General features: G+C 42.2%; 2 protein-coding genes across 2 annotated transcripts in view; both read right to left on the reverse strand.

The window, feature by feature from the left end:
- Positions 1 to 13,733, reverse strand: part of neurl4 (neuralized E3 ubiquitin protein ligase 4) — a 16,201-nt gene extending 2,468 nt beyond the window's left edge. The window contains exons 1-25 of the mRNA XM_061912446.1: positions 13,515 to 13,733; positions 10,818 to 11,307; positions 10,676 to 10,735; positions 10,151 to 10,605; positions 9,970 to 10,081; positions 9,807 to 9,895; positions 9,597 to 9,669; positions 9,253 to 9,526; positions 8,996 to 9,177; positions 8,381 to 8,466; positions 8,143 to 8,305; positions 7,862 to 8,069; positions 7,714 to 7,790; positions 7,568 to 7,646; positions 7,328 to 7,497; positions 4,522 to 4,650; positions 4,309 to 4,454; positions 4,011 to 4,229; positions 2,883 to 2,981; positions 2,669 to 2,821; positions 2,421 to 2,588; positions 2,185 to 2,343; positions 709 to 888; positions 534 to 627; positions 352 to 459 (exon numbers count right to left, since the gene is read on the reverse strand). Coding sequence (XP_061768430.1) covers positions 352 to 459; positions 534 to 627; positions 709 to 888; positions 2,185 to 2,343; positions 2,421 to 2,588; positions 2,669 to 2,821; positions 2,883 to 2,981; positions 4,011 to 4,229; positions 4,309 to 4,454; positions 4,522 to 4,650; positions 7,328 to 7,497; positions 7,568 to 7,646; positions 7,714 to 7,790; positions 7,862 to 8,069; positions 8,143 to 8,305; positions 8,381 to 8,466; positions 8,996 to 9,177; positions 9,253 to 9,526; positions 9,597 to 9,669; positions 9,807 to 9,895; positions 9,970 to 10,081; positions 10,151 to 10,605; positions 10,676 to 10,735; positions 10,818 to 11,307; positions 13,515 to 13,733 — 4,192 coding nt within the window. The remainder of the gene's footprint in view (positions 1 to 351; positions 460 to 533; positions 628 to 708; positions 889 to 2,184; positions 2,344 to 2,420; positions 2,589 to 2,668; positions 2,822 to 2,882; positions 2,982 to 4,010; positions 4,230 to 4,308; positions 4,455 to 4,521; positions 4,651 to 7,327; positions 7,498 to 7,567; positions 7,647 to 7,713; positions 7,791 to 7,861; positions 8,070 to 8,142; positions 8,306 to 8,380; positions 8,467 to 8,995; positions 9,178 to 9,252; positions 9,527 to 9,596; positions 9,670 to 9,806; positions 9,896 to 9,969; positions 10,082 to 10,150; positions 10,606 to 10,675; positions 10,736 to 10,817; positions 11,308 to 13,514) is intronic.
- Positions 13,734 to 18,304: 4,571 nt separating this feature from the next.
- shbg (sex hormone-binding globulin) lies at positions 18,305 to 21,236 on the reverse strand. The gene is made up of 8 exons (XM_061912457.1): positions 20,422 to 21,236; positions 20,231 to 20,328; positions 19,974 to 20,163; positions 19,739 to 19,900; positions 19,165 to 19,321; positions 18,932 to 19,068; positions 18,652 to 18,856; positions 18,305 to 18,578 (listed from the first exon to the last, which is right to left on the reverse strand). The coding sequence occupies exons 1-8, from the start codon at positions 20,506 to 20,508 to the stop codon at positions 18,454 to 18,456; spliced, it is 1,161 nt and encodes a 386-aa protein (XP_061768441.1). The 5' UTR covers positions 20,509 to 21,236; the 3' UTR covers positions 18,305 to 18,453.
- Positions 21,237 to 21,318: the final 82 nt, after the last annotated feature.

The following is a 21,318-nucleotide window of genomic DNA, read 5'->3' on the forward strand; positions in this document are numbered from 1 at the left end:
AATTGCCGAACAAAGTCATAACTTCCTTCTTCCCAACAATATCAGTGATTTCCCTTTTCATCCAGTCCCATCGAAACTTATTTTTGACATGTTTATCAATTTCTTTTACTCGTAAAGCGTCCTTTCTCTCGAGAACCGACATCGTTTACATTTGGAAAATGGCGGTAATGACGTCATCATTCATAACAGATGTCCTGATTGGTCACAAGGAACATATGGACCAATCAACAACGGCGTAATATTATATTACACGGTGGTTGATTGGTTGACACTTTTTTTCCCCCCGAGATTAAAAAAAAAGAACGGAAAAATCACATGCCTGTAATAATAATAGACATTTGTGAAGGTCACCTGGTAGAGTGAGCAGGTCCTTAAAGCGGGCGCACAGGGCCTGGTACTCGCACGACTTGTTGGGGTTGACGTCAGGAGGAGGCGTCCAGCACACACTCTCTTTGATGCCTGCGCGGACACAACTAAGTCAAACAAAGGGAGCGGACATTGAAATAAAAATAGGACAAAGTGGCCGCCTTTACCGTCAACCATGTCCGCCTTCTCCATATCACCCTGACAGCGGGTGTCGCCACCATCTCCGCCCACAGCTGGCACGTTGTTTGTCACAATGGTCACCTAAACAGATGACAAAAAACATTCCCGATTAAAATGGTGCTAAAAAAAAAAGGCTTCAATTGTGTCATCGAGCAAGCGTACCTGTTCACATTGGCCGTAGAGGTCGATGAAGGGGTAGCAGGGGGAAGGAATGTCCTGCGCTGCCAACCCCTGGTCCATACCGTTTACATAGAGGTGGAGACAACTATTGGCGTCCACCAGCAGACCCAACACCGTGCCCTCAGGACACGTGTCCAGGTTAGGGCCGTAGTTCTCGCAAATCTGAAGAGGAAAGGTAGTTTGGTGAAATGTCCAAGCCAAACAAGTCACAAATCAACCACCTTTATAGACATTTTGTGAGTATATAACTTTTTATATTGTGTAAAACGACTAAAACAAAAAACTTTGCGGTCTTAGTTTTTAGTAAAAATGTTTTGCTCTGTTTTCCCATTTTAGTGGTTTAATTTTATTTTTTACATAGTGCTCTGGGCCAATAAAAGCAAGACACACTTTAAAGACCACAACTTTTATAGCTCTTTGTCAGGGTTCAGTGCGTGATGTCTTTCTAAAACAACTCTTGGTGACTATTCAGATTGTTAGCTTGCTTCATTGTGTGCGAACAATGGTGATTAAAGAAAGAAAGGAAGCGTTATTGGAGCTGGAAGTAATCAGTTGTGTTACATTAGTCACTTTTGTTGGTACTGATGAACCGAGGAGAAAGCGTTTGCAAAGGGGAGCGGAGCGCCCTCTGAACGAATTAAGTAATCACAGAGAATAATAAAAAACGTCTTTACGGCAATCAACTAATGGTCTCTGGGTCACATCTAGCCCACCAGAACTTTCCATCCTCCCAGAATAAAATGACTGGAATCAAAACTGCATGCTGAATTCATAGAATAATGTAAAAAAAAAAAAACATTTTGTCAGAAAAGTCAAAGATAGAAAATAATATCAATGACACTATAATTTGTAGTGAATGAACTATTATTGACCATCTACATATCTTGTCTGCTTATCTAATGTTGATGATATTTGGTGTCCTGTTGTTTTCATTAAAATTTGATGGACTGATCTAATTAATATGCAAGTTGACATTTATGCTTACACAAAATAACAGTTACGGTACAACAAGAACGCACAATATAAGGAAAAATTATTGAAAGACCCCAAGTTGAGGAGGTAAAATAAGCCTGTGATTATTGACAAGTCAGGTAGTTCTCAATTGTAAAATTTGACCACATAAATGCCATAACCCACTTACGGGAAAAGGGTATTCAAAGGTACAAAATCTGTCTATTTGCATGCTTGCAGCACATTCTTGTAAAGTTAGAGCAGTTATCAAATAGTGGGGTGTGAAAACTTTTAGTTTCAAGACAAATTCATGCAATATAAATCATTTCTGTTACAGATTAATATGAATACAATGCTATGCAGAAATGTACTTAGAACAATATCATAGACAAATGAAACTTTCTAATCACGGTCGAGAGTGGGGTGTGTGAAATGTTTTCTTCTTTTTTCTTTTCATAACAGAAAATAATTGAGTAGTACTGAGTTAGAGTGATCCTGAGCTCCTACTTTAAGGGAGTTGTGGAAGATGGAGTCTCTCTGCAGCAGCCAAGTAGAGCGCTTCAGGCAGCATGCCGTGGAGGGGAAGTTGAGGCGATCTGGTGAGTGACCGATTACCCCTAATGACAGCGACGACGTCCATGACGGATTGAGGCGGTCGATCTTAAACTGCAGAGCAAAAAAGAGCCTTATGACACCTGAGGTGAAAAGCTCCAAACATATTCTTAATGGAGCGTGGGAGCCACCTGGAATAGTTGATGCTGGGCCAGAGGCTGAGCAGTCACTAATAGGCCCTGATTGTAGCTCGACACTCTGGCGGCTGTCAGGTTCTGGTTGGATAGCTGGATGTTTTTGCCATGGTTCTCCAGGAAGGTCACTGCGGTAGGCACCAGCACGCATGGCTCACCCGCAGTCTGTAGGAAGCAAGAGTCAAAGTGGGAATTCCTCTATAAGATGTTTGGAGAAGGTCAAAAGGCCAAGCCGCATCCTGTACCTCTCTGACGGGCGTGCTGTCATCCTCTCCTTCACTACAGCTTTCTGAGGAGAGAGATACCGCCTTAACGCTGTCCACGTCTTCAATCAGGGTGGAGCTGACGATGGACACCGCCGTTATCCGCCCATACAGGTCCAAGACCGCATACACGTTCTGCAAAAGCAGAAACATGTTTATTTAATGAAAAGCACATTTTGCTTTTGTCTGTGAGTACCTTGGCTACTGCAGTGGCAGCAGGCCCCATGTCCTCGCCATCAATGAAGATGTGCATTGTGTCATCGCTGCACCTCTTGACACCGACACGATTACCAACCTAAAAAGAAATCCCCAACATGCTCACACACAGGTAATGTTTTAAATGTTTGGTGTTATACTGTGTGTGTGATGACAGAACATTTACAGGGGCCACTTTTAATTTTTTGTGCATTATAGATGCTAAAACCACATCAGTAGCCATGTCGACATGGGCTGGATTTATTTAATCTGATCATAATACGGATGACAATATTCCTGTGTACATGGACCCTGAAAAAAAGGATCTGAACATGACGTGCATTTTCATGCACCACACCATAAATCGGAATACTTTACTTTGACATGCGCAACACCATACCATAAACGGAAAGATGGGTATTTGCTTGCATGATGGCGCCATCTTTTGACCAAGTTCGCTCACGCTCACTGCAGGTGCTGAAAAATCAGTGACTTTTGCTGTAGACAAATAGGGCTTTGCGCATTTCTGCTTGTTCGACACGGTCACAATAATTTTTCCTTCTGTTCACTACTTTTGTTTTTGCTAGTCTCATTTTCAGAGAAACAAACTCAACAATATATATGACGCTACTTCTGTACATGTTGAATGGGGGGAGACAACAGCAATCGCTTCATGCTGAAACTATTTCGTTTAGTCCCCCTTCCACCACCAAAGTATAGCAGACGTCAAAGACGTGCGCAGTAAGGATAATTTCATCCCAACTTTCGGGAGATGTGTTTTCATGCGCTACAATCCGAACGACTATCGGCATAAACCACCCGTCTCAATCGGAATGAAATTTACATCAGAACGTGTGACTGGATCAAATTTATTACAAGTGGCGTGTTTACATGAAGCATTATTCCGGATAGGCTTTCAATCCGATTAAAAGATACGCAAAGCTATTTTTGACAGAACTGGATTTTGTGTCAGATGTAATATCAGTGTAGTATTTACCAATACTGTGTATCTCGTTCATTATAAACGTATCTTGTTTTTAGGATATGTTGTACTGTAGTCCAAAAATTTCCCCCAAGCTACAATTTGGAAACCCATGTGCTAAACAATATGCAAAAATAAATATTTCACCGTCAGCCGGTCCAACGAGCAGCCGTAGTTCTGGCGTTGCAGCACACCGTTACGACGGACTTCCAAGCCGCAAAGCAGCCAGGTGACCTTGGTGCGAAGCTGTGGGAGGGAGGGGGAGAAGCCAGAGAGCGGACATGACGGCAGCTCGGGGGGCGGTAGCGTGGTCAGGCCGACGTGCAGCGAACCGCACCACTGATCGTCCACCTCGTCGACCCTCACCTGACACAGCAAAAACAAATAACGTCAGGAGAGGGAAAAAAAACATGAAATGCGATGACAGGGCTGATTATTTTAGTACCTCAAAAATCTCGTCCACTTTTAGCTCTTTGGCGCTAAACACGATGCCGTGGGCGTAACCCCCTGCTCTGACAGCCTGGCACCCCTCACCCAAAAGCACCACGTTCTTACCATGTTTATTGTGGAGGCGGTGAGCTACTCCTGCTACTGCATAAACACACGTAAGAGAGGTTAGTGAGCATATAAGAAAAACCTGTGATTTGTATGTGTCTACCTGGAGAGTGTATAGGGAAGCTCTTTTCTGTGATGTTGCTGGTACACAGACTATTGTCCAGCGGGCCTGAGGAGCTAGTGATGGACACCTGAACACACTGACCATACAGGTCAACCACTGCAAACACCTCTGAGAGCGAAAGAGACAGAGAGAGAGCGAGACAGAGAGGGACTTGTTGGTTCATTTTGATGGGCCAGCAGCTCAGTGATGCAATGCAAAACACGGCCAGGGGAATGAATTATACATCAAGGATGTCCAGACATTTTCAATGGTAAATGGGTTGTACTTGTATAGCGCTTTTCTACCCCTTTTAAGGAGCCCAAAGCGCTTTGACAGTATTTCCACATTCGCCCATTCACACACACATTCATACACTGATGGCGGGAGCTGGCATGCAAGGCGCTTACCAGGACCCATCAGGAGCAAGGGTGAAGTGTCTTGCCCAAGGACACAACGGACATGACTAGGATGGTAGAAGGTGGGGATTGAACCAGTAACCCTCAGATTGCTGGCACAGCCACTCGACCAACTTCGCCACGCCGTCACCCTAACTTCAACTGGTTAGTTGGTTGGCGGCATACCTCGGTTGGTAGAGTGGTCATCCCAGCAACTCGAGGGTTGCAGGTTCGATTCCCGTTTCTGCCATCCTAGTCACTGCCGTTGTGTCCTTGGGCAAGACACTTTACTCACCTGCTCCCAGTGCCACCCACACTGGTTTAAATGTAACTTAGATATTGGGTTTCACTATGTAAAGCGCTTTGAGTCATTCGAGAAAAGCGCTATATAAATATAATTCACTTCACTTATTTCGAACATGTATGAAGCGTGCATACAGAAAAAATGAAGAATGCGGGGGTTCAGGTGTGAGCCTTTTCATACATTTTGTAGAAAGAATATGCTAAAACGTATGCAATGTCGGTCAATATCTGAACACAACATAAACATCCTTGTGTTATATGTGACAAAGCAAATTAGTAGAGGTGGGAATGTTAGTGCACCTTACGATTCGATTTAGATTCTTCGGTTGACGATTTGATTCAGAATTGATTCTCAATTCAACACAATTCTCGTAGTATATAATTTGTAGCGATGTGCCAGTCCATCACCCGGCGATCAGTATTGGCGGATTTTAATGAATAAGTATGTGATTGTCATTGCCAAAAATGCAAATGCCCACTGGCTAATATTGTGTTTATTTTGGGTCGCCCTGTTGTCTAGTTAGCAGCTAATTGTGTATCTTGTTAATAATAATTTAACAAATTAATTAGAATCACCTCCATCACGTAAAATAAACTGCAATTCTTAGTATCTTTAATATACTATTTTTTTCAAAATGGCGCTGCTCTACTGGCTGCTGGTTGCAGGAGCTCTGTGCTTTTGCGTGTTCTTGATGTTTCCCTCTTGTTTTCATGTGGATATGTTTTACTTTTAAGTCCGTGCCCCTTGGGGACTGTACAACAAGAGGTCGCATTTTCCTGACTTCTGCACTACTTTTTGGTGCTTTTTTGTGTACTTTTAAAGCTGCGTTTGGGGAGCCTTCTGCCCATGGCCATGGCCATGTTTGCATCAGAGAACAGCTACTGGCTTTCTGCCACACCGAAGTCCACGTGAAAGGACCGGAGATGAATAGGAAGAGACAGGGCTGCGTAGCTAGCGTTGAACACCATGATGGACGACCTTCACGAAGCCCTGGCGGAATGAACATGTAGTATTTTTGTTTTGTTTTAATGTTTGTCTATGTATGGTGCAATCGTATGTGTGCAATATGTATTATCCATTGCAAAGTTTTGTTTTTTTATGGTGTTTTACTTTTGTAGCTAGGTGCATGTAAAAATGGCACCGCTGAAGTAGCAGCTGGTTTTATGTCCTTGTGCTCTTTATTGTTTCGCTCTAACTTTAAAGTGTTTTTTTTGGGGACTTTTTCTTTCTACACTGCAACCACAAAATCACAGAATGTTAATCAATCTATTGAAAGAAAATAAACCAACCATAATTCCAACCCAATTCCAGCTTTACAATATTTTTTAAACTTGCAAAGCAATTGCGAAGATATACAAATACAATACTAAAAAAAGAAAAATGCATAAACGCCACAGTATAATACCACCATAATATTAATAATAATAATACCACTAATAGTTGTTTTTTGCATATAATACAAAAATGTATTCTTAAACAAAATCTAATTTGCAAAAGAAAATAAGAGGCTTTTTCATATAAATATATATAAATATATATATATAAATATATATATATATATATAGATATATATATACACACACACACACACACACACACACACACACACACACACACACACACACACACACATATATCCATCCATCTGTTTTCTACCACTTGTCCCTTTCGGGGTCGCGGTGTTTGCTGGAGCCTATGTCAGCTGCATTCGGGCGGAGGGCGGGGTACACCCTGGACAAGTTGCTACCTCATCACAGGGCCAACACAGATAGACAGACAACATTCACACGCACATTCACACACTAAGGACAATTTAGTGTTGCCAATCAACCTATCTATATATATTTTTTAAATCAAATGATAAAAATTTATGAATCGATTTAGAATCAGAATAAATAAAACTGTGATTTGGATGTAAATCCATTTTTGAGCACACTGACAGATTAGTTTTATTTATTAATAAATAATAATGACTATTTTAACAAGATACAACGCAGGGCCCACAAAAACAAACTGTGGGCCAAAAGTGACCCATGTATCACATTTTGGAAACCCTCTATTGTAATAAAACAACTAAGTGTCAAGAGTGAATTCCCCCTTCTTCTACCTGAAGGCAGACCAGAGCAGGCGACGCCTTGGTCCACGCCGTTTATGTAATAATGGAGGTCACCAGTAGCGGAGCGCATCATGCCAATTCGTGAGCCTGAGGTCAGAGAGTCAAGGTCGCAGCCGTAGTTGTTGCGCATGGTGTTGCCATCCTGCATGATGGACGTTCCGCTGAAACAAAATGAGAAAAACTAAGTTAAAGCACATGATATGATAACATCAATTCCCATCACTTGCTTACCTGAGCATCCATGTGTCATAGTCAATGTCAGTCATCGTGTTGGGAAACTCAAGCTCCTCTGGCCTGATGGCCGTTACGCCTACACACAGCAACAAATAATTAGTGGTGACATCATCACAGAGGTCCTGTGTGCTTAAACTCCTCACCTGCTTCTATTGAACCCGACCAGCGGTCCACCATCTTCTGAATATTGATTTCAAAGAGCTCTCCATCTCGAAGCCCCCTACGACAATGCAAACCTCTGGTCTCAATATGACATTAAAAGCAAGTCAGGCACAACCACTGGCACCTTACCTGTTAGAAATGACAATAGCATCGTTGAACTCGCTGCGGCAGTTCTGGCGGAGAGCAGTGCGCCCCCCGTTGGTGATAATGGCGTTGGTACCGTGTAGGTGGTGGAAACGCAGGTCTGTGGTGTTGCCACCCGCCACTGAGCACGGACTCCCGGGGGACATAGCTGTAGGACCTTCTGAGGCGTCTTCTGGTAGAGGAGGGAGGTCCACTGAAAAGAAGGAAGGTTTAACACACCTTCTCTTCCCTAGGTCAATATTCTGGCATCCGTTTCGGGCTCTCACCCATGTCGTCCATGATTGTGGCCTGAGCAGCCTGGCCATAGAGGTCAACCACGGCGTAGACGCTGGAGGGCACGTTCCAGGCCGCTGGGCCCTGAGCCACGCCGTTTACAAAGAAGTGGAGGCTGCCATCTTCTTTGCGTACCACACCGACTGTGTCGCCCGCCTGTGTGGGACGATGACGAAGCATTGACAAAGTGCTAATTTGGGGAAAATGTATCTTGAATGACATGTTACACACTTTCAGACGGTCTAGGTTGTGTCCGTATTCATCCAGTATCGTTGTTCCATTGTGCATTACGCCATTCCCTGTCATCATCCATGTACCTGAATGAACAGTACATACATTGCTGGTTGCACAAAACATTCAAATTTCAGTTCACACGGATGACATAATATCAAAGTTCTCCAAATCTTACATATCAAACTACATCAGATTAACTGCCATTTTTACACGAGGACTCATTCTGCACCGTGGTTAGACTAACAACCAATACCTTCACCTTATTCTCCCGTCATAGTGTTGGCTTTCACGCGACAGTGCAGCACCGTGAGAGGCTCGCTGACTATCATGCATCAGGTTGCAGGAGGAGCAATCACATTAAATAACTTTTCTTGTAGAGTAAGCAACTGAGCCATGTTTTTAACTACATTATTCTTAATTTTATTCTTTTACATAAAAAAGGTCCTGAATCAACTGTCCTTTTGAGACCTTTCTATGAAGAACGTCAGAAGAAATATTGGATGTTTCTTTTAAGCAGAAGAAGACAAGGGCCCTTATGTTATTATTATTAATAACAAAACAGTGTCACCTATTTAAAATCAAAGAACATTTGAAAAACATAATTTTGTTTACCTGAGCGCAGATTTGTCATGGTGGATGGCAGCTGCAGGTAGGCGGGGTTATGTGTCGTCACGCCGATTTCAATTGAGCCAGCCCATTTGTCCACCATTTTGTCAATACGAACCTGGAATACCTCGTTGGAGCGCAGCGGCCTGCTGCTGAGGACCACACCATGATTGAAGTCATCGGTGGCACTAAGGAGCAAGAATGAGTATCACATTCAGATTATCCAAGTATGGAAGAAGTGTAGACTCCAGCGGATGCCTTACTGCGGCCGAAGCGCCGTCCTGCCGTCGCTGATGATGGCGGCTTTTTGGCCACAATTGGAGTGGAAGAGCAGTCGCTCAGGTGTGTCTGTGTCGGGGGTAAGGGAGAGGGACGGCCTGGGCCGACCAACGTCTGGTGAGAGCGCCCTCATGATGGCGTTGTTGCGTCGGAGGCGGTCGCTGTGGTTATGATTGTGTACGATGGTGACTTTGACGGCCATTCCGTAGAGGTCCACCACGCCATAAACCACGCCGGGGGTCTGGGCTGCTGCAACACCTTCAGGGGTATGAAGTCGTTACAGCAGGATAACCTCTTTTGTGTAATGTGGTGTGAGTGTCTGTGTCACCTTGGTCGATGCCGTTGATGTAGAAATGAAGCGCACCGCTGGCTTTGCGCATTAACCCAATGTGATCTCCTTCCTGATTGGGATGCACACACAGGATAAAGTAAAACACTGTGCCTCGACATTTGACACAATGGAACACAAAATGTGTACATAAAAAGTTGCCTTCAAATTAATAGGGTGAAGTGTGTGTGCATGTGCATGCTCACAAACCTGGAGCTCATCCAAGCTAAACTCGCAGTATTCCCGCCTGGTACCTTTCCCATTGGTCAGTATTCCACAGCCACTCATCATGATTGTACCTGATATTAAACATTAGCAATTAATCTTAGCTTGTTTGGAATATTTTGGATTATTGTGTTTTCGAATGCTTTACCTGAACGCAGATTCGTCATGGTGGCAGGGTAGTCCAGATTGTTCGGGATGTGCGTGGTCACACCGATCTCGATCGAACCCGACCACTTGTCCACCAGTTTGTCAATGCGAATCTGAAAATACACAGTATCATATGTTCAACTGACAGCATTACTCACCTTTACAACAAAGTGTGTTTTCACCTCAAACATCTCATTGTGTCGTAGCGGCCGGTTAGTCATAACCACACCGTTGTTGAACTCATCCAGGGGTCTCCTCCTTTCTGCCGTCTTGTTGTTATTGCTCAGTTTGATCAGCGTGCCGCACTTCTCGTGAAAGAGGAGGGCGTCATTGGTGGTCAAGCCACCCGCCACAGATCCTGCTCCTCCGGTACCAGCGGGGTTGCTGTTAATGTTACTGGCATCATCTCCTCCAGTCCCACCTCCCCCTGCTAGTGTCCCTGTCCGGCTGTCATGGCTCACTGAACCTCCTCCGCCACTGTTCCTTGCGTCGTTTCTAGAGGAGGAATCACTTCCTGTCGCCCCTCCTCCTCCTCCCGTGTCTCCACCGCCATCTTCCCCTCCGCCCTCATCCTCGGCACGGTAAAAAGATACTATTGCATTGTTGAAGACGTCAAAGAGCTGGTGCTCTGTCAGAACTGAGAAAAGCAACAATGAAAATTGGGCATGTGACCAAATATTCATGGCTAATTTGGAGGGTTTGCTCACCCGCTTCTGGGTCGAGGTTGTTGGGGAACTTGTCCGGTCTGCTGCAACTAAGCTCAGGCACTAATAACCAGCAGAGTGAAAAAAAAATATTCTTCAAAACTTCTATTGGCCTTCCAAATAGTTTAATAAAGGCATTCTTTACCTTCATCTCCTGTCACAACTCCATTCATCGCTGCCATACTCATCAGTGCCGTGATGCCTGCATCCTCTCGCACCTCCTCCTCCTCTTCTTCTTCCTTATCCGCTTCATCCCGAACTAATGTCTCTCTCTCGATGGAGGGTGACGGCGGCTCACAGCTCACCACCGTCACTTGCGTGCACTTACCATACAGGTCCACTACGGCCCACAGTTTGGAAGGCAAGCTGCAGGCGGCCGCACCACAGTCCTGGCCATTGACCCACAGATGGAGCTCTCCAAGGGAGCTACGCTGGATGCCCACGCAGTCGCCTTCTGACAGCTGATCCAGGTCGCGGCCGTACTCCTCCAGCACTGAGCGGCCATCCCGGAGCACGGAGCATCCTGAGACTATCCACGAGCCACCCTTCAGGCCCGTGGCACTGCTGGGGAAGTCCAGTAGGGCGGGATCCAGTGTTGTCACGCCAATCTCAATAGAACCGCTCCACAAATTCACCTGGGGTATGTTAAAAAAAGGCAAAGCTGAGAGACACCGACAAGCAGCACGCCAAAGGAGAAACATATCTGGGCAGATTGTGTTAGAGCCTGCAAGCTGGGAATTTGCACTAAATAGCTTAAATGCAGAGCAAAAAATTGCAGTTGGATATAAAAGTGATTTGTTTTATGATCTGTCAGGTTATTTTTAGTCATTCTGTCATTGAAAACGCAGCCCATAGAGAATAAAGCGTTGAGACAAAGCATTGTTACAGAGGAGGCTTATTCACTACTCAGTGACACATCACACACATTGCAAGCAGAAGTGAATCCATCCATTTAAATCAGTTCACAACCTATAGCTAATACTGCAAATTCTGATTTGAACCTTAAGAAATGTTTACCAACCACCAGGATAAATCATCTATGAATAAGTGACAGACATCCTGTCACATTATATTGTTCAGATCACATGACAAGCAGCCCCACATATCATCATCCACTTCCCAGCAATAGAAAATCCTAGCGTGTGTGCATGACAATGTGTCAAAATAATGATTGGATACAGTTTTTTGTCTGCTTTTCTAAAGTTTCACCTACTCGTGTGATGCCAGGCTGCTCTCAAGTGTCCTACGAGAGACAGTAGGCAAACACAAGTGACCTTGAGCATCACTTTGGGCTTGAGGGTTCCTGTGTTGTCGTATGCATCAGTACTGAGGCACCTATTAAATTATTGAGTCTATCAGCATGTGGATTAGACCTCTTGGTTGCTCCCCAATCCTGATTCCTGAAAAAAAGAGGTGTTCAAAGCAGTTAGGCTGCTACACGGACAAGCGGGCATTTTAGTCGAGCCCAATATGAAAAGTGCATCCACTTCCTCTGTAGCTGAGTGGATGCAGACAGGATGGACAATACTGCCAATCTAGGCGTATTGTGATGGAAGTGCATTGATTTTGTATGCAAGTCTGATTATAAGCGTCCGACTCAAGCTGAGAGCATCACATGGGAAAGATAATCACTGACCGACTTATAAAAATCTTTTATGCTCGGTTCTAGGGTTCTGTGTCTCAACATTAATAATCAGACACAAAGTAATAATGGATACATAATTTGAGTGGTTCACATACATGTTGCTAGCTGCTGTATTACACGATGGCAATGTCCCCTAGCACAGTAGTTCTCGACCAGGGGGTACTTGAAGGTATGGCAAGGGGTACGTGAGATTTATTTTTAAATTTTCTAAAAATAGCAACAATTCAAAAATTCTTTATAAATATATTTATGTAATAATACTTCAACAAAATATGAATGTAAGTTCATAAACTGTGAAAAGAAATGCAACTATGCAATATTCAGTGTTGACAGCTAGATTTTTTGTGGACATGTTCCATAAATATTGATGTTAAAGATTTATTTTTTTTGTGAACAAATGTTTAGAATTAAGTTTATGAATCCAGATGGATCTCTAACACAATCCCCAAAGAGGGCATTTTAAATTGATGATTACTTCTATGCATAGAAATCTTTATTTATAATTGAATCACTTGTTTATTTTTCAACACATTTTTTGTTATTTTTACATCTTTTTTCCAAATAGTTCAAGAAAGACCACTATAAATGAGCAATATTTTGCACTGGTATACAATTTAATAAATCAGAAACTGATGACACAGTGCTGTATTTTACTTCTTTATCTCTTTTGTCCAACCAAAAAATGCTTTGCTCTGATTAGGGGGTACTTGAATTAAAAAAAAGTTCACAGCGGGTACATCACTGAAAAAAGGTTGAGAACCACTGCCCTAGCAGATAGGCATATATTAATACGCTCAGCTGAGATCTTAAAGTCAGACAAACATGAGAAAAGACACAACATTGCATCTGTCAGTCAGGCTAACCAGCAATCAATTAGCTTGCAGCTAACAGCTCACTAGCACGGCTAACTGACAAGGACCAGCAACACTTCCTCGTTGCTAAAGTCATCGATCACAACATGTATATATAAATATACATTTACACAGACGATATAGGTGCCAGCAAAAAATACATTCCTAACATAATGTCTTACTAATTAATCAGAGGAAAGCCGATGCCAGGCCGAGCTGTTTAGTAGGAGAAGTCCCGAGTGCAGAAGAGACAGAGACCCCTCAAGCCGTCCCACCAAGCGCCGTCCTCGCATTCCCCCAGCGTCTCACCCCTCGCTCTCAGCAGCAATGGCGGCAGTGTGTTTACCTTCTTATCAATGCGGACAGTGAATACATCCCGGTCTCTCAGCGGCTCCTTGCTTAGCACCAAGCCATGGTTGAACTCCTGGAATGGCTGGTTGCGCCGGGCGGTTCTGTTGGAGTTCGACAGGCCGACCAGCTTTCCGCTCCGCGGATGTAGCTCCGCCGCCATCTTTAGGGGGCGGCCTTGTTTCACGACAGCAAGTGTTTGCGACAATGACGTCATAGCAATTGCATACGGCACCCACCACCCCATCTCCATCCACTGTTGATTGTTGACATAAGAAATGTTCGATGTGTTGGGAAAATTTAAGATAAATAGGCAAATATATGATGAAATCATATATTTGTATCTTTTTTAGTAAGTGATTGTTATGTTTTTTTTGTATCTATGTATTTTGTGAGTATGTAAGACAGCAAATGTGCTGCTCTCACTTCCACAAATTAAGTAAATAATCCAACTTCTGCCCCGCTTTACTGTGGTGTCCCCCAGGGATCTATTTTAGGCCCCATCCTGTTCGCTCCTTATCTCCTCGCTCTTGGATATATTTTTAAGAAACATGGAGTGTTTTATTACTTTTATGCAGATGACTGCCAAATTTATATGCCGATTTCAAAAGGCCACGGCCCCCTGACACTCCTTCTTAACTGTCTATGCGACGTCAAGGCTTGGTTAGCCCAGAATTTTTAATAATGAATGAGGGAAAAACGGAAATTTTAGTTTTTGGTCGGGCCCTCACTGACTTGGGACCATTGCAAAATGATGTGCGTCCCAAAGTCACCAGCCTTGGCATCACTATAGAAAGCGATTTTAAACTAGACAAACAAGTCAATGGCGTTTTAAAATCATGTTTTTATCACCTTCGTCTTTTAGTAATGGTTAAACTGTTTTTATCTTTTAAACTTTTTGAACAAATCGTGCATGCTTTTATTTCAAGTCGCCTGGACTACTGCAATGCACTTTATGCTGGCATTAGCCAAAAAGCTCTCTCCCGATTGCAGTTAGTCCAGAACGCGACAGCACGACTTTTAACAGGGGCCAGGAAACGCCAGCATATAACCCCAATCCTTGAGAGTTTGCACTGGCTCTCTGTTCATTTTATAATTGATTTTAAAACATTGCTGTTTGTTTTTAAATCTTTACATGGACTGGCATCTCAATATATCTCGGACCTCATTCAAATTTACATTCCTCTGAGGTCCGAGAGCCAGTTCCAGTGGTGCCCAAGACCAGACTTAAGACCAGGGGAGACAGGGCCTTCTCTGTGGTCGGCCCTAAACTCTGGAACACTCTGCCCCTCCATGTTCAAACTGCTTCCACAGTGGAGTGTTTTAAGTCTCGTCTTAAGACCCACTTTTATTCTTTGGCTTTTAACACTACGTGAGTTGTGTGGTCCTCTGTCCTCTGTTGTCCTCTGTGTTTTTTATACACTTTATTTATTTCACATAGAACAAAGAACAACAACAAAAAAAGAAAAAAAAAACTCTCTCTTCAAAGTTCTTTTCAACTTACCCTTGGATTTCTATTTTACTGTTTTAATTGATTTTACCCTTTTAAAATAGTTCTTAATCATATTTGTTTCTATATATTTTTTTCCAATATTGGTTTTATATTTATTTATTTTTTGTTTTTATTCAGTCATTGGTGGAGCATAATATTGTTTTTTTAATATTGTTTTTAACATGGCTGTGCAGCACTTTGGAAACGTTATTGTTGTTTAAATGTGCTATATAAATAAAGTGGATTGGCTTGGATTGGATCCATCCATCCATTTTCTGCCACTTATTCCCTTTGAGGACGCGGGGGGCGCTAGTGCCTATCTCAGCTACAATCGGGCGGGAGGCGGCGTACACCCTGGACAAGTCGCCACCTCATCGCAGTGAAGTAAATAATAAAATATCCAAATAAAGTACTTATATGCGTCCATTAGGGCTGCGAATCTTCGGGTGTCCCACGATTCGATTCAGTATCGATTCTTGGGGTCGCGATTCGATTATATATTGATTTTTTTTTCGATTCAACGCGATTCTCTATTCAAAAACGATATTTTTCCGATTCAAAATGATTCTGTATTCATTCAATACATAGGATTTCAGCAGGATCTGCCCCAGGCTGCTGACATGCTAGCAGAGTAGTACTTTTTTTTTTTTTTTTAAAGCTTTTAATTGTAAAGGACAATGTTTTATCAACTGATTGCAATAATGTAAATTTGTTTTAACTATTAAACTAACCAAAAATAGGACTTATTTTATCTTTGTGAAAACATTGGACACAGTGTGTTGTCAAACTTATGAGATGCAATGCAAGTGTAAGCTACTGTGACACTATTGTTCTTTTTTTTCTTTTTTTTTATAAAAGTCTAATGATAATGTCAATGAGGGATTTTTAATCACTGCTATGCCGAAATTATAACTAATATAATTTCACTTACTAAAAAAGACATTATCTTTTTTAGTAAGTGATTGTTATGTTTTCTTTGTATCTATGTATTTTGTGAGTGTGTAAGACAGCAAATGTGCTCCTCCCACTTCCACAAATGAAGTAAATAATCCATCCATCCATCCATCCATTTCTGCCGCTTATTCCCTTTGGGGTCGCGGGAGGCGCTGGTGCCTGTCTCAGTAACAATAGGGCAGAAGGCGGTGTACACCCTGGACAAGTCGGCACCTCATCGCAGTGAAGTAAATAATAAAATATCCAAATAAAGTAGTTATATGCGTCCATTAGGGCTGCAAATCTTTGGGTGTCCCACGATTCGATTCAATATCGATTCTTAGGGTCGCTATTCGATTATATATCAATTTTTTTTCGATTCAACGCGATTATCGATTCAAAAACGATATTTTTCAAAATCAAAACGATTCTGTATTCATTCAATACATAGGATTTCAGCAGGATCTACCCCAGTCTGCTGACATGCTAGCAGAGTAGTGGATATTTTTTTAAAACAGCTTTTAATTGTAAAGGACAATGTTTTATCAACTGATTGCAATAATGTAAATTTGTTTTAACTATTAAACGAACCAAAAATATGACTTATTTTATCTTTGTGAAAACATTGGACACAGTGTGTTGTCAAGCTTATGAGATGCGATGCAAGTGTAAGCCACTGTGACACTATTGTTCTTTTTTTTTTTTTTTTTTACAAATGTCTAATGATAATGTCAATGAGGGATTTTTAATCACTGCTATGCCGAAATTATAACTAATATAATTTCACTTACTAAAAAATATATTTTTATCTTTTTTAGTAAGTGATTGTTATGTTTTCTTTGTATCTATGTATTTTGTGAGTATGTAAGACAGCAAATGTGCTCCTCCCACTTCCACAAATGAAGTAAATAATCCATCCATCCATCCATCCATTTCTGCCGCTTATTCCCATTGCAGTCGCAGGGGGCGCTGGTGCCTGTCTCAGCTACAATCGGGCGGAAGGCGGCGTCCACCCTGGACAAGTCGGCACTTCATCGCAGTGAAGTAAATAATAAAGTAGTTATATGCGTCCATTAGGGCTGAAAATCTTTGGGTGTCCCACGATTTGATTCAATATCGATTCCTGGGGTCGCGATTCGATTATGTATCGATTTTTTTTTCTCGATTCAACGCGATTCTCAATTCAAAAACGATATTTTTCCAAATCAAAACGAGTCTGTATTCATTCAATACATAGGATTTCAGCAGGATCTACCCCAGTGTGCTGACATGCTAGCAGAGTAGTAGATAAAAAAAAAAAAGAAGCTTTTAATTGTAAAGGATAATGTTTTATCAACTGATTGCAATAATGTAAATTTGTTTTACTATTAAACAAACCAAAAATATGACACTGTGTCCAATGAAAACTTTGGACACAGTGTGTTCTCAAGTTTATGAGATGCGATGCAAGTGTACGTAAGCCACTGCGACACTATTGTTCTTTTTTTTTCAAATTTTTATAAATGTCTAATGATAAGGTCAATGAGGAATTTTTAATCACTGCTATGCTGAAATTACAACTAATATTGATACTCTTACTGATAATATTCGTTTAGGTTTCACTACTTTTGGTTTGCTCTGTGTCGTGTTTGTGTCTCCTCAATTGCTCTGTTTATTTGTAGGTTAGGTTTTGGAATTGGATTGCATTGTTATGGTATTGCTGTGTATTGGTTTGTTGGATTGATAAAAAAATTAATAAAATAAATATATATTTTTTAATCGATTAAAAAAAACAAAGAATCAATTCTGAATCCCACAACGTGAGAATCGCGATTCGTATTCGAATCGATTTTTTCCCACACCCCTAGCGTCCATCCATGTTTTTACCCACTTTTAGCTGTACATACTAAACATATATCTGGTGGTATGATGACGTCATTTGAACATGAGTTACCTCAGTCCACTAGAGGGCGCACATACCATGTGCCAACTCTGATCTCAGTGTAAAGAAAACATCTGTCCATCCATTTTTACCGCTTGTCCCTTTTGGAGTTGCGAGGGGTACTGGAGCATAACTCAGCTGCAATGCATGCTAAAACTTCATCATAGATTTGTTAAATCTCCTGTTGAAAGCAGTTTTGCACAATAACTACCATATATTTTTTTGTGAATTTTTAAATGCAAATGACTAATAGTAATGACTAATAGTTACTAAGAATAAAAAAGGTCATATTTTCTTCCTTTTTTCTCTCATTTGTTCCTTCCGTTTCCCTGGTTATTTTTTGTTTTTCCTTGCCTGGATGTGGGTATGCATTTTTGTCAAATTTGTGCAGCCCTTTGAGACATTTGTGATCAAGGACTATATAAATACAATTTGATTGATTTCAAGATTCAAATTGTTTATTATACAGTTGTCGTACATTGTTCACATTTTTCTTGTCTGGCAGTCTATCATTTTATGAGACTTAACTTAATTGTGACATAGATAAACAAGGCTGTAAGAATTTGCACTACAAATGCCTAATGCTGTGGTTTATACTGGGCAGCTGTGGGACGAGATGGACATGTCTTTCAATGTTAGATCCAGGTCAACATCCTTCCCTTGGATCTGAATCTTCTCCAGACAGCCTCTCAGAAAGGAGCCTACGTCATCTTTACCTGAGAAGTGAAGGAAAGTCAGCTACATGCAGCATAGAAGATGTACATATATTTAAATGAAGCGTAATCTGACCGAGAAGGCCTCCGATGGCAATTTGGCTTTCTCTCAATATGCTCAAAAGACCAGAATGCTTGAGTGGACTGAGGAGCTTCATTGTGCCCTTTGAGTCAGCTCCGTCATGCTGTACTTCAAGCGAATCTGTCCCAAAGGTCAACTGGAGTCTTTTGAAGTTTTCTTTGAGACTCATTTTATGACCACTGAAGGAGAGCGTTATTTCCTGTGAATCCAGTAGGTTTTACCTGAACGTACTCAAAACAATTCCCAAATTGACTTGTCTGACTCATGTCCATACCTTTGTGGTATTATCAGCTACTAAAGTGAACATAGGCACCAGGCCAGGAGTCCTGATGCTCAGAATGGCGCCATACATCTTAGTGAAATCTCCCCATAATTCAATTTTCACACTGTGTTCGCGCTCTATCTGCAAAACTGACATAAAAAAAAGCAAAAGACGTTAAGAAATATAGCATGTTTCCCAGACCGAATTATGTAATATTGCACTACAAATTAACAACCGCATCCCACCTGAGGTGTTGACAATGGCGTGCCCACTTCCAGGGAAGAAGCTGCCATGTCGAATGTTTTGATAGCACGGCCAGAGCTTGTCGGTATCCGTCTCCCAGGGGATGCTCAGGTTCAGCCAGCTGCCCCCCCGTATACAGCCGTCCATCTGCGGCTCAAACTGCAGCCAAAATGTCAACAATGCCTTTAACTGACATTTGCAAAAGAAAAGGAATGGTTGGCTAAAAGTCAAGTTTGGTGTGTACTAAATAAATTATTTGGCGACCTAATGTGTATGCCCAGAGCCGTGTATAGAAAGAGTATGGTCAACTCGGTTTCAAGATTGGTAGAAAACATGACGCCTTGTAATCACATGACCTTTTGACCAATCATTTAAGAGATCCTTGGGCCATACTTTCTCTGATTGGTCAAAAGCACCTCACGTGACTTCGAGGCGCCACGTTTTTCTATCAACTTTGAAACCAAGTTTAACATACTCTCTCTATACACGGCTCTAGGGATACCCACATGCCAAAGAGGCCAAATGTCTTCATTCTTGTTCTTTGTTCACAGCAAGGTGGCCCAGGTAAGAGCATACCTGAACCAACATACTCTCCTTGGGGATCAGGAGCCCGCCGAGTGCTAATCTGAGGTCCCCCGAGATGACCTCCTCTATGTGTTTAGACTGCAGGCCCGCTACCAGCCCCATGGCGCCATCCACCTCCAGGATCACAAAATGTCCTTGGTTGCTCACCTCCAGCTTGGAGGTGAAGACACAAAAGTAAGACGTGACATTCTTCACCTTTCAAGTACCACCAGCTGCATGGACTCACCATGTGCCATTGCCCATCGTTTAGTTTGGGGCCCCCCGCCACGTTGACGAGGACCCCACTGCGGCTGATCTGCATGAGAGGGACGCCGTCTTTGAGGGACAAAACGAACCAGTCCCGTCCGCTTTTGGTGTCCCCGTAGAAGATGGCCCCTTCAGGATCGTATGTCCTCAGTTGAAAGGATGACTTAATGCTGCACAAACAAACAATCAAGTGAGAGAGGTTTTAAATGTCAATGATGAACTACAGTGTTCACACACTCTTTTATTTTGGTGAGGTTGACAGCGACGTGCATCAGCGGCCTCCAAGCTTCTCTTTGCTGACCCAAATAGATGGTGGCATCCCCCGAGACTTGTTTCTGGACACCAGAAGGTGACAAAAATGTGGAAAATATAGCAATAACACTGTACCTTGAAGGAAAGTCATAAGAATATATGTATGCTGAGTGTACCTTCCACCGTCCATCCCCCTGCCCCAGGGCTCCCCAAGCCAGCACCGTGACACTCAATGCGAGCAGCTGCAGTCCACCTGCCATCATCCCGCCGCAGCAAGCAGTCTCTCAGGGCTTAAGAGAACAAAGTAGCAAAGCCAGAAAAGTTCCGCAGGAGTGTGTAGTCCTGCACTGTGCACTGGTCCAGAGGGCAAACATGCCAGGTATTGGATGTGGGTGGGTAAACAAATCAGATTGAGTCGCATGAGGACAACATTTACAGTTCACTGTGCAAAGGGCGAAAAGGGAGACAAACTTCTAAGCAACTATTTTAACAAATTACTGACGTAATTGATGTCCAACCCTCTGCATTAAATGGATGAGGCCTGTGAGGTCAAGAGGTGTACAAGAATGCCAACACCAGAGCAAAAGAGTATGAGAATATGAGGTTCCTAAATGTACACTGTAAAAAAAGAATTGCAAATTCACAGCAAATTACTGGCTAACTTTTACAGTAACATTTGCAGTAATTCACTGGGAAATATCTTTACAGCTGATTACTGTAATCACAGAGCTGAGATTTTACAGTTAATTACAATAAAGTTACAACTAAACACAGTTGTAATTTATCATGAATTACCATCCTCGCTTTAAAGGCACACTGCCACCTACTGTACAAAAGTGTGCAACGTAGGGAATCAGTTTGTTGGGATATTACAGGGTAATGGTTACAGTATTTTACTGTGAAACAGGAGTTAATTGCTATGAAATGAAATGACATAGTCTTATTTCCAGTCATTTGTTGTAATGTTACAGGTCATTTTGATACAGCATTTTGTTGTGAATTCTGGTATTTTTTGTGTGCACTGGGCAGAAACCTGTTAATGCATGATTATTTACTCTATAATGTCCTGCCTC

This window comes from Nerophis ophidion, linkage group LG10 (assembly GCF_033978795.1).
Source record: "Nerophis ophidion isolate RoL-2023_Sa linkage group LG10, RoL_Noph_v1.0, whole genome shotgun sequence".
Taxonomy (NCBI): domain Eukaryota; kingdom Metazoa; phylum Chordata; class Actinopteri; order Syngnathiformes; family Syngnathidae; genus Nerophis; species Nerophis ophidion.